Raw genomic sequence first — 12,170 nt, 5'->3', positions numbered from 1 at the left:
AAACCAAGCCCAGGTGGCTGAGAAGAGAAGCCAAGGGGGCAGGGGGACCAGAAGCCTCCAAGGGCTGGGGGCTGTTGTCCATGGGCAAATGGAGATGCAGAGAGACTGCTGTCTGAGAAGGGACCTGGAGGTCTAGGCACGGGTGCCAACTGGTGTGTCTGCAGAACAGCAATTTGATTGTGAGGTCTCTCGGGGCCACCCCGGCCTTCAGGCATGACGTACCGGCCTTGACCACAATCCTGAATTGTCCAGTTGGCGCAGCACTGAGCGTGGATATTGGTCCGGCACCTGGACAGTCGGGTGGAGCTGAACCAAGGCTGTTGCTTCAGGGCCCTCTGAAATGGCATCTGTGCTGGCCAGGGGAGGCTGGGAGGCACTGCTGGGCAAGGCTGGGCTCTGGGGGAGGGTCCCCAGGGTTGGCGGGATCTGGGGGTTGGGTCGTGTCCAGCCCACCTAGTCGGCCTGCTCCGGGCGCCCCTGCTCGGCCAGCTGTGCCCGGCAGTGCAGCAGGTCATCCCGGAGGCGGGCGATGTCCTTTGCGTGCTGGGCCAGTGTGCGATTCAGCTGGTCCATGTGGTCCCACAGGCCCGCCCTGGGCCTAAGAGACTCGGCCGGCGCGCTGTCCAGGCCTGCAGCCAGCAGGCCCAGCCTCCCGCAGGCGCCTTCCACTCGGGCCACCCTCTGGTCGAAGTGGCCCACTGCGAGCTGGAGTTCCTGGGCTGTGTCTCGGCAGCGGCTCAGCCCGCCCGCCACGTCGGCCACGCCGGCCTTGAGTTGCTCCAGCTCCCCCCGCAGGCTCAGGACCTGCCTGTGGCCAGCCCGAAGCCGCGAGCCTTGGCTACTGACCTGCTCCTGGATGGCGTGGACCTCGGCCTCCACCTTGCGTTCCCGCTCATCCAGGGATGTGTTGGCAGCCGAGAGCGCGTCAGAATACTGGCCGACAGAGTCACTGAGGCCCGTGAGTGACTTCCTCACGGAGTTCAGATTCACCTTGAGTAGGGTGATCTCTCCTTGCAGGGAGCTGCCCATGGCTTCCGCCAGCTGCCCCTGGACTTCAGCCACCGTGCCGTTGAGCCGCTGGAGCAGGGCCGCGTGGCTGGCCACCTGGCGGAGGAGGGCCTCGCTCCGGCTCTGCCAGGCCTTCACCTCAGCCACGAGGTTGTCCAGGATGGCTGAGGTGGTGCTGGGGGTACACGAGGTCTCCAGGGAAACCAGCCGTTGCTCCAGCACAGCCAGCTCCGTCTGCACGAGGGGCCGAGCCGACCTGCCTGGAGGGGCGCTGTCCCGGCCGGGCTCCCCAGCCAGCGTCACCAGGCGCTCCTCCAGCCTCTGCACGCGCTCCTCCAGCGTGGTGGGGAAGCCGCGCACGCCCCAGCCCCCCTCCTCCACCCCCAGACAGCAGCCCCCGGCTCCGCCCTCCGTCCCATTGATGGTCTCCAGGCCCTCCAGCAGCCCATCCACGCCCCCCTCGAGCACGGCAGCAGAGAGGCGCCTGAGGTCACTCCCGTCGGGGGAGCTGTGGCCCCCTTGGGCCTCGGTCGCCGCCTGCAGGTTCCTCTCGAGGCTGTCCACGCGGGCACTGATCACGGCCAGCTGGCTGCAGCAGCTGCCCCCCCCAGCCACACTCAGGCCCTGCAGCCGGGTACCCAGCTGCGACAGCTCCCGGCGCAGGGCCAGCTCGCGGCCATCCAGGCTCTGGTGCAGCCTCCGGCTGGCCGCCTGGCCCTCCTCGCACTGCTGCCGCACCTCCTGCACCCGCAGGTCACACACATTCTGGACGCCCTGCAGCTTCTGCTCGAAGCCGTCCAGCAGGCTCCCCCAGAGTCGGCGCAGGCGTCGGTCCACATACTCGTCCAGCAGCGCCAGAGAGGTGAGCGGAGACGGGGGCGCCTCCCGCAGCTGCTGCAGGTGAGCCTCGTGGCCAAGGGCCAGCCCGTGCACCTTGTCCAGCAGCTGCACCTTGGTCCGGAGGGTGTTGCTTACCTCTGTCACCTTGCTCAGGATCTCGTCCAGGGGAGGAGTGAGCGGTCCTCCAGCTCTGTCTCTGGGATTCACAAACCCCTCGGGGATGACCCCGAAGCCCACAGGGGCCGCAGGAGCCCTAGGGCCACCGCTCATCCTGTTGGGGTCTTCATGTCTGGCCACCAGGCCACTGAGGGTACCATATGCTTGTGCCAGGCGCTGGACATCACCCTCCAGGCGTTCCAGCCGTTCACCAAACAGCCCTGGGCCTTTTCTTCCTGGGAAAGAGGAGGAGAGAACCCCAGGGGCATCCCTGGCCTCGCTCTCTCAGCGTGTCCTGCTGGCGGGCCACCCCGAGAGATGTTCTGTGCTAAGCTGAGCTCGCTGGGTATGTCCCCCCGCCCCAGCTGTGGGAAGGGGCTCTGGGGGCTCACCCTCACGTCCAGCATGAGATGCACCCTCCCCAGCCCTGCTTGGGCTCAGCCAGCTTGGGTCAGTCCCCAGGAACCCGATCACCCCGGCGAGGCTCTCCACGGGCAGACTCACCGTGCGGGGTGGGGGCGGCTCTGCTGGAAGGAAGGGGCCTGGGGCCTGGGCCCACCTGCCCCGAGGGAATCTGAGGCTCAGGCACCGGCTGAGGTGGGGTGGCCCCATGGTCCGTGAGATGCTCGGGGCAGCCTTCTCCAGCGAGGCCAGGGCAGCAACGCCAGGCGAGGTCCGTCACTGTTTTGTAGCCCACCTTGTATTTGGGTCTGAGCACTGTGCGGTACCTGGGCCAGGGGCGGGGAGAGGGCAGGGCTCTGCACCTGTGGCCTGTGGCTCCTGTCTCCTGGCAGGTGATCTTGCTCCCTGGCTGGGGTCCAGGGCCACTCTTAGACACTGGCAGAAGGTCTAGAGGCTCCTGGCTCCACGGCACCGCCAGCATTTTTCCTTTTTCTGTGCTTAAGGCCACAGGGCAGTGGGGTGGAAGCAGGCCTTGCAGAGGCTCAGAGATGCATTAGGGGAGGGGGCAGGTACAAGCCCTCCCCCACGCTGTTTGCTTGGAAAAAGGCTAGTGGGAGTTTAGCCCCAAGACTGCCAAGACCACTTGGATGCCCTTTGGTTCAAAGTGCCATCAGAAGTTCCACTCAGGCTTTGGGGCACCTTGAAAACTTTGACAAAACCCCAGCCCCTCCCCTCTGGATAGGTGAGGGGTACAGCAGTGGAGCTCAGGCAGGCTGCCCTTCACACGGCCTGGGGGCCACATAGTTCTTTCCCCTCATCCCCATCCTACTCTGGGAATTCGGCTCTGGTCCCAGAGGCTGGCAGAATGGCACCTTGATTTTGGGGAACACCCAGGGGCGCGGGACAGCACTCACCACAGGCACTCTCTCACCTGTTCAGCCGTGGACCTGTTTACCCACTGACACGTGGGAGCAAACGGGTCTGCTTTCAGACATGCGTCTGAATGTCTCCAAGGACAGACCTGTGCAGCACGCCTGCGTGCAGCACGTCCTCACAGCCCCCCTATCTGGCCGAAGACCCAGAAATCTGGCTCCCATCCTCTCACCCTTGGTCTGCCTTCTCCACGGTCACCACAACCCTCCCTGGATCTACCCAGGGTCCCCTTTGGGATCAACCATTGCCAGTGTGACCCTCTGCTCTCCCCTGTGCCCACCCCCCCCCCTTTGCCTCTGCTCCTTCCTTGCCCTGTGCCGCTTCTCCCCTGGGAGCCCTCCCCGGGGTCCCCCTGGGGGCTCCAACCTGAGCCTGCCCTGGCCCCCCCGGCCCCCTCCATCCGGCCTGTGTGGGGGCAGGGGTAGGCTCTTTGGAGTTCAAGGAGTTATAGCCCTTGTGGAGCTAGCTGCTGCCCTTGGCTGAAGGCAGGCCTGGGGCTTGTGCCCCGGGATCTTGAGTGGATGGGATGCGGGTGCACTCACGTGACTGTCCCGGGGCACTTGGGCCCCCATCCACATCGCCGGTATTCAGCCTTTATGTAGCTCTCTGCTCCCTCCTGTAGGACACACGTCACATTCCTATGTACAACGTAGGCACAGAGGGCCCTGCAGGGGGAAGTGGCATCCTTGGAATAGCTGGCCTGTGCCAGGCCCGCGGAGGCGTCTACCCCTCCCCCCACCCCCAACTGTGGGCCTTGGCAAGAGACCAGACTCCCATCTCTCCTCTGCCCCTTCTTCTTGTTCCTGGGATCCAGGGCCCTTGGCCTAGGGTCCAGCCCCACTGCGGGTCTCTCTAATTCCAGCCTCCCCAGTGGGTTGGTCACTGGGCTAAGTAAGTGCTGTACTGAATGAACCAGGAGCCCAGCGCAGCTGCCCTCCCTGCCCGGGGAAGAGGCCCACCCTGGATTTCCCCCAAGAGCCTTGCCCCACTCCCTGCCCTCCTCCACCTCCTTCCCTGGCTCTCAACTCATCTCAGCAGTTGACGCTTCTGAGATCCCAACATACTGCCTTTGAGACCACACTTCTCATTTTTCCTCCCAACTGACTCCTGGGGAAAGACATCCCACCTTGTAGTTTTCCCGCCCCTGCCTTCGCTCCTGGGTTCCTCCCTCTCAGATCACTTTTTGTACCACCTCCTCCAGGAAGCCTGCTCTAATGTGCCCAGGCCTACTGAGTGTCAGCCATGGGTGCAGGAGGGCACACACCTCCTATAATCTTCTCAAACTCAGCTAGAGTTCACGTTCAGCTAGCGCCCCAGGCAGAGCCATTAGCTCACCTGAAGCTGCTAAAGACCAGAAGCTGAGGCAAGGGAGGCCACAAGGGCTGGGGAGGCCGCCGCCTGCCATAAGCCGGCCGCCTGTGGACTACTACGGGGCCCTGGAGCCACAACACGGGCCCAGGACCCAGGAGCCCCCACCGACCCCGCGGCCCAGCCACGCTGGGACCTCCAAAGGGTTGCGGGCGTCCAGGCTGACCGCGGGAGGGGGCGAGCCGCGGGGCGCACGGCTCCATCGCCCACCTGGCCGGGCAGGGGAGAGATGAGAGGCCCCGGCGCGGGATGGGGGTGGCCCGCGTGCTCCGCGTGCGGACCGCCCGCTCTCCCTCCCTCCTCTCCCTCCACCTGGTCCGCTGCGCCCGGAGTCTGCACACAGCGCAGCTGGAAAATGTTACTTCGCTGGAAAGGTTTCCGCGGGCACTGCCAGGACCCCAGCCGCCGCGCCAGGCCCCCTCGGCTTATTTTCCTGCGCCAGCCCCGCAGCCCCCCGGAGCGTGCGGCGCCCGCCCGGACGGGGGCTCGTCCTGGTGTGCCCGGAGCCCCCCGCGCACGGCCGGGGCAGGTGGGAGCGCCTCCCGGGCCCATCCCTCCCGCTTCCCGCCCGCGGCGCGGCCCGCGCTTACTTGTGCGGCCCCGGGCGCAGCCGCGGGCGCCATCCCGTCGTGTAGAGGCTGTAGCGGGAGGCACCGGGCGGCACGGGCCGCGCGAGGAGCGGGGTGCCCTTGGCCTGCGCCCCCGAGAGCAGCGCCGCGACGGCGCACAGCCAGACCGGCAGGCGGCGGCGGCCCATCGCGGCCCCCGGGTCTGCCCCCGGCCCCGCGCGGGGCCCCCGCCGGGTGTCCGCCCGCCGCCCCGCCGTTCGCCCGCCCGCCCGGGTCCCGCCGCCGGTCGCGGCCCCCGGAGCTCGCTGGCCGGGCCGCCTGGCGCTTCGCGGCGGCTGCGTCCCGCCGAGTGGCCGGCGCTGCTCGCGCCTGGGGCCGCCGAGGGGAGGCGGGAGGCGGGCTCTGCGCGGATTAGCATAAACTTGGGGCCGCGTCGCTCTCCTCCGCCGTCCCCCTCTCCGTCGCCAGCCCCCCGCCCCAGCTCCCAGCTGACGCCCGAGGGGCCGCCCGCGGGCGAGAGGTTACAAAGGGAGCAGCCCTGGGGTGGCAGGGGCGCAGGCCATCGCGCCCCCCGGGAGGCCCCCCAAACACACCCATCCGCCACTGTCGCCCGCGTGCTGGAGGTGAGAAGTCGAGCCAGACCCCTGGGGCCGACCTGGGCGCGGGGCTCAGAGCCGCCCACCCGCGAGACTCACTGGTCTGAAAAGCCCGTGTGCGCCGGGGGATCGCGGTCCAGGGCTCTGAAGCGGAGATGACCGTGTTTGGGGACGTGCCAGCAACACCTCCGCAGCCACCTCCTTGGAATAGGCCCCAGACCGTCCCTGTTGGCTCGCTCTGCCTCCCGGCAGCGTCACTATCCCGAGGTGCCCAGGATATCTGACAACTCTGCTGACCCCTCCCCGGACATCTCTGCTTGCCAACCCTCCGGAACCCAGTCCGGTGGCCAGGCTGGTGTCCTGGTGGAGTCCGTCTCATCTCTGTGTCTCTCAGGTCTCTGGCTGCATGGAGTCCCGAACACCCTATCACCCCTCCAGCCCAGCCAAAGATGCCCTGCCTCTCTTTGTGCAACTAAAGCCTGTAGCTGGCTGGACCGCAGCACTGGCTCATTTTCAGTGTTAGGTCAAAGAAAACCTTTAGGTCTTTCTCACAAGGAGTTACTGTTAAGTCAGGCTTCCTCCACATTTCCCTTGTGAAATTGGCTATTGGAATCCAAGAGTTGACCTTTACAATCATCTTCATTCAACGTCATCTTGTTGGCTTTCTAAGCTGCAAAAAGCCTACTGAATCCTGATTCTGTCATCTGACAGGGTGCCACTTATTCTTGGCTTGGTCTCATCCACACAGGGGACCACAGCCACCTGTGTCTTTACCTAAGTAAAGATAGGTGTGCAGAAGGTACAGAACTATGAGGCACACCTAGAGAGGCCTCCCTCCAACCTGACTTTGAGATGTGAATTCACACCCTTTGGGAAAAGCGATGCTGTCAAGGGTGTTAGTCTAGGGCAGCTCTGAAGCCCACATCTGCGCCCCTGTGCTCTCCCCAGCCATACTGGCTCACAGGTCCTGGGGGGGGGGGGGCACACACCTGAGCCAAGCAGGACAATTGTTTTCTCTTTTGGGCTTTGAAATTGAGATGCAGAGGCTGAGGGTGTTCCGGCTTCCAGGTGGAGGCTGTATTTGTTTCCCAGGGCTGCGGTAACAAATTACTGCAAACTTAGTGGCTTCAAACAACAGAAATTTATTCTCCCACAATCCTAGAGGCTAGAAGTCTGAAATCAAGGTGTCAGCAGGGCCACAGGGAAGATTCCTTCCTTACCTCTTGCAGCGCCTGGTGGCTCCTGGCATCCTTGGCACTCTTTGGCTTGTAGCTGCATCTCCCAATGTCTGTTTCTGTCTTCACATGGCCTCCTCTCTTGTGTCTCTACATGGGCTTTTTCACAAGGCCTTCATCTCTCTGTGTGTCTCTGGGTCCTCTCCTCTTATGAGGACACCGGTCATCGAATTTAGGGCCCAGTCTAACGCAGTCTGACCTCATCTTAAGTAATTACATCTGCAAAGACCCTATTTCCACATAAGGTACCATTCTAAGGTTCTAGGTGGACATGAATTTTGGAGGAATGCCATTCAACCCACTACAGGGTCCCTGAGGGGTAGTGAGGGGACAGATCTGGGCATCCTATAGCCATAGTTCTGCAGGCGTTATGGGGAAGCTGAGGAAGAGAGCTTGCAGGAGGAGAGTGAGGTAGAGCGGAGGGGCTATGTGCTCAGGGAGAAGTGGGGTGAGTTACCATTTGGTGACTGGCTTCCCCTGTCTGCTTCCAATAACCCACTTCACTTGAGCCAGTTCCAGTGGATTTCTGATCCCAGCAAATGATGCCGAAGACAGGCTTTCATCCTCTGCCACAAATCCACCCAATGTGCTCCAGACTTTAACACAGATATCCGTCTCGCTGGGCAAGTTACACAGTATCCACAACACAATCTTGTAGCCACTGAATTTCCACTTCTCAGAAAGGGACAGACATCTGAGTGGGACATGAGCAGAGCCTGGCTCTGCCCCCTAGGCTGGGTTCTGACTGCCTGGCAGCACTGCCCATCCGGCTCTGGGAGAAACGCCCCACCTCCCTGCCCCAGAAGCTGTGATCCTTTTCCAAGGGGTCCTGCCCCTTCCTCTCACTCCCTTCTCCAACCCAGATGTGGGACCCACAACTCAGAGGGAGGAGGCTGGACCCTGTCTGAACTTGGAAAAGCCTACATAACAAGGGGCTGAAAGGACAGATAGACCCCACCCTCTCGCTTCCCCCTTCCCCAGGTGGCTGACATCAAACGCCATGCTCCCTCGCTAACTGCAACAGCTCTGGGAGCCAGCACGGGGGCGCATCCTGGTAGAGGAGGAGGACATGGGTGGGGAGATGCTCCAGGTCTTGGCTGCATGCAGCCAGAGGCTGGGCTCTCCCCTGCACATGTGGGGGCCACTCTGCATCTGCCAGACAGGAAACCTAGGGAGGCTAGAGGCAAGGGAGGAAGACAGACAGTCACGTCCTCTCCGCACTCAGGCTGGAATTTCCACACCTGGGTGGAGGCAGGCTGGGGGCCACACACAGGATCAGGCTTTCCACTCTCAGGGACGTGCACGGCCATATCCAGACACACCCTGTCTACCGCAACCACTTCCAGACACACGGGCAGAAGCAGATTTTCCCAACTTTCATTAGCCGCTGGTGACAAATGTGCCACCTCTCTCTTCAGGAAAAAATAGAGGATGCCATCAGGATGACAAGATAAACCTGGACAGGAATGAGTGTAGTGTTGCATTAGGGTCCAGAGGGCGATCACAGTGGTTACCTCTGCCTAACTCTGGAGCTTCCTTCCTTCTTGCACGGACTCCCTGGGGCAGAAGGAAAGACTGGGTCCTGGGAGCAGAGAAGACGAGAGGATGGATCCCAGGAAGCTGCATCGAGACAGGTGGTGAGTTCACACGTAGCTCCGGAGCTTGGCATCCCTTCCCTGACTCCAAGCACTTCTCAGAATCCGAGGCGGTTCCTCTCCCGTCTCAGGGCTCCATCCGCCTGCTTCAGGATGTGCTCTCCTTTTTTATTGAGGCCCTACCACATAAGATCATTGAGAGCCCCCACAAAGTTTTCTGGAATGTAGTTCCCCTGAAAGAGACAGAAATAGCACTGAAACTGCTGGCTTTCTGGCATAAGCCCTCCCTGTAGCAGATGAGCCCCTGCCACTGGGCGAAGCACACCTCCCACCTCCCCGAGCCACCTGGCACAACTCAGCCTTCCTGCACATGGGGCACCTTTGGGAAGCTGTGTAGCAAGTTCCTGCCCAGGTCCATTCTCTCTTCAACATAAACATCAGTGTGCTCAAAGCCCAACTGGCACTTTGATTACACCCACACCATCAATAGAGGTTACTGTCAAATCCACACACATTTCTGGGGCAGAGGTTTGGAGTCACCTCTGCCAACTGGGCAGAAGTGTGGCCTCTCTAGGACCTGGTGGATAGATGTGAAGCCCCAAGGTGAGGGCCTGAGAGAGAGCCAAGAAATCAGGGAAACTGGACTCTATAAAGCCTGGGTGGTGGACTTATGAGAGTTTCTTAGAAGCAGCTTAAAAATTGTGCAGCACGGAAGGGCCCTCAGCATGGACACATGAAAACCAGATGCAATCATTATGCAAATCATATGCAAAATATGTGTGTGGGCCTCCAGACCATTGCAAATGCAAGATGTGGCCCTTGGGGACCCTGGGTTTAGCTGAGCCAGGCTGTGGGGCTGAGAGATAACCCGGGACTCGGGAGTCTCTTATGGTGGGTGGGAGGAGCGCAGCTCTGAGGCCCTTCACACACTGGGGGAAGGAGCCCAACAGGGAGTCAATTAGACCTCCAATCACAAGTCCCATGACCTTCGTGGAGTCACTTCAGCCCTCTGAGCCTCTGTCTTCTCATTTGTAAAATGGTCGACTACGAGGACTAATTGAGATCATTGGCTCCAGGTCCCATCTGCACAGCCAGACGCATAAGAGACACCTGGGGCTGGGCTCAGAGTCCTTCCCGGGGCGGTGGCTTCTTTCACTCACTGAAATGCAGGACCTTCAAGGACAACATCACAGCTGTGGGCTTGGGGAGGCTCACAAATCCACATACTCCTCGTTCATTCGGAATCTGTCGAAGGTCCCGCTCGACAGGGGGTGTGGTGGATGCTGGTGGTACCCAGCCAGCCCCCCTGTACCCAGCCAGGGCACTCACAGTCCGCCCTGCTCCGCTGCTAGTGCCTGATGCCCACAGCTCCCCTCCTGTGGACTGCTGTTGGCTGATGAGAGCCACCTCCCCTGGGAAGTTGCAAACCCTCCCATCCCACGGCCAATGACACACAATGGGGACAGCCTCAAGGGGACAGCCCAGCAGGGCGGTTACATCCCAGAGCACCCCCACCCCCAGTCAGGCCACATCTAGACTCCAGCTGAGCTCCCCTTCTTGCTCTGCCCCTTCCCTCTCCTGCGTCTCTCCCTCCCTCTCCTGCGTCTCTCCCTCCTTCTCCTCCCTCCTTTCCTCCCTCCCTCCCCTACCTGTTTCTCCTGGGAGCCCTCCCTTCATAGATCTCACGTTCCTGAATCCCTGTTTCCAGCTCTGCTTCTAGAAAACCCAGCCCAAGACAGGGAGACAGCCCTGCAGTCAGAGAGTGGTAATGAACGTGATACTCATTATGTCAGTGACCACAGGGAGGCATGCAGTCGCAGAGGGAGAAGTGACTGGAGTTGGGAGAGAGGATCAGAGACGTCTCCGCAGACAGGCACCACTAGAGATCAGTGGTGGGGGGAAAGCATCCAGGTCCCGGGCGCAGTGTGTGAAAGGCGTGGGGGCAGGAGGCAGCCCGAGGGTTTGGAGAATCTGGCAGAACTCCAGTGGGGGGCCTGGCCCCAAAGAGAGACTGGCAGGGGCCAGAAAAGAGAGGCCCTGAGTCCCCCCCGAAAAGCCTGGACGTTACAGCAGAGGAACGACACATACAGAACTGTCTCCGAAAACGTCCTTTGGCTGCCACTGCTCAGAGCAGGTGGGGTGCCAGCGAGGCAGCCCCTGCAGCATTCAAGCACCAGGGGTGGGGAGGGAGATTGGGGTTGGGGACGGGGGTGAATCCCAGCGGCTTTCAGGACAGAGAGCTGACAGGCCCTCGTAGCGGCTTGGCCGGCTATGGGTGTGGGGAGGATTCTGGAAGGTGCCTGGCAGACAAAACGTCAGACAGCACATGAGGATGGGCGACCACGCGCGGTCAAGTGTGGGGAGAGAGGAGGGTGTGATGGGCTGTACTGGGCAAGGGTCTGCGTTCCCTGTGAGGGTGCAGGGCGGCCACAGCCCGGCCGTCCGGAGCACAAGGCCTCGGGGGAGGCAGGCGCCGACGGGAGTGGGGGGCAAGCTGGCCCAGTTCCAGTGGGCAGCCCGGGAGCCGCTCCCACTGCAGGGGCGGATGCAAGGCCCTGGGAAGGACTGCTTTCCTCTCTCTTCTATTCATGGGCACCGGAGTAAAAACCACATGGGATTACCGCTGGTGACAGCGGAGGCAGGCGTGAGATGGCAGGGGCAGAGCAGCCAAGCCAGGCCCGGGAGGAGGGGGCTGCCCTCACCAGGCCGGGGATGGGAGGGGTGGTCGTTGTCATGGGAAACTCACGCTTGGATAGGCGGAACCTGACCTCTACCCAGACACTGCCCTGATCTCAGACCTGCTCTGCCTTAATTCCTTAATTCTCCGGGACATCTGCTAGGCACCCGCTCCCTGCTGGAAGCACAGACAGGTGGGCCCCAGGCTCTGTGCTCAAGGCACCCAAAACTAGGAGGCAGAGGTGGCTGAGAGTAGGGAGAAGCCCCAGGAAGGGTCAGGGGAGGGACCTGGGGAGGGAAAAGGGACAAGAAAACCCCTGGTGGGGGGCCAGCTCCAATGAGAGTGGAGCTCTCTAGAGGGGATGTTTCTGGAATGGGGAGGGCCAGGTGCAGGCTGAGGACTTGGAGGTGGTGCAGGGAGACACTCGGTCTTCAACCTGTGAATCCACCCTGTGGCCACTTCCTGTGTGTCACGGTCACTGTCTTTCTGCATTGAGCTCCCCTCCCAAGAGACAGTCCTTGATGCAGGGCCACCTCCCGCCTGTGTTTGCTGAATGGATAAACCGTGGGTCTCCCTGTAGCCATGAGGAGGGTGCACTGGGGAAGTCGGTGGTCCAGGCAAGAGCTGCTGAGGATGAGAGAGAACAGGCGTTTGGAGGGAGCACTGCCAGGCTTCCAAAAGCTGGCTCGAGAGGTGGGTCCGGGCCAAAGTCAGAGTCAAGGGCCCGCACCCCGGCAAGGTCCCAGGCTCTGTCTCCCTGCCTGTTTCACACTCAGTGCTAGACAATACAT

At 61.9% G+C, this 12,170-nt stretch overlaps 1 protein-coding gene across 1 annotated transcript; it reads right to left on the bottom strand.

Annotated features, from left to right (window-relative positions):
* Window positions 1-453: 453 nt before the first annotated feature.
* On the bottom strand, window positions 454-5,479 carry EMILIN3 (elastin microfibril interfacer 3). The gene is made up of 4 exons (XM_057703567.1): window positions 5,298-5,479; window positions 3,882-4,004; window positions 2,509-2,732; window positions 454-2,240 (listed from the first exon to the last, which is right to left on the bottom strand). The coding sequence occupies exons 1-4, from the start codon at window positions 5,462-5,464 to the stop codon at window positions 454-456; spliced, it is 2,301 nt and encodes a 766-aa protein (XP_057559550.1). The 5' UTR covers window positions 5,465-5,479.
* Window positions 5,480-12,170: the final 6,691 nt, after the last annotated feature.

This window comes from Hippopotamus amphibius, chromosome 12 (assembly GCF_030028045.1).
Source record: "Hippopotamus amphibius kiboko isolate mHipAmp2 chromosome 12, mHipAmp2.hap2, whole genome shotgun sequence".
Taxonomy (NCBI): Eukaryota; Metazoa; Chordata; class Mammalia; order Artiodactyla; family Hippopotamidae; genus Hippopotamus; species Hippopotamus amphibius.
This window is presented reverse-complemented; position numbering and strand designations above follow the sequence as displayed.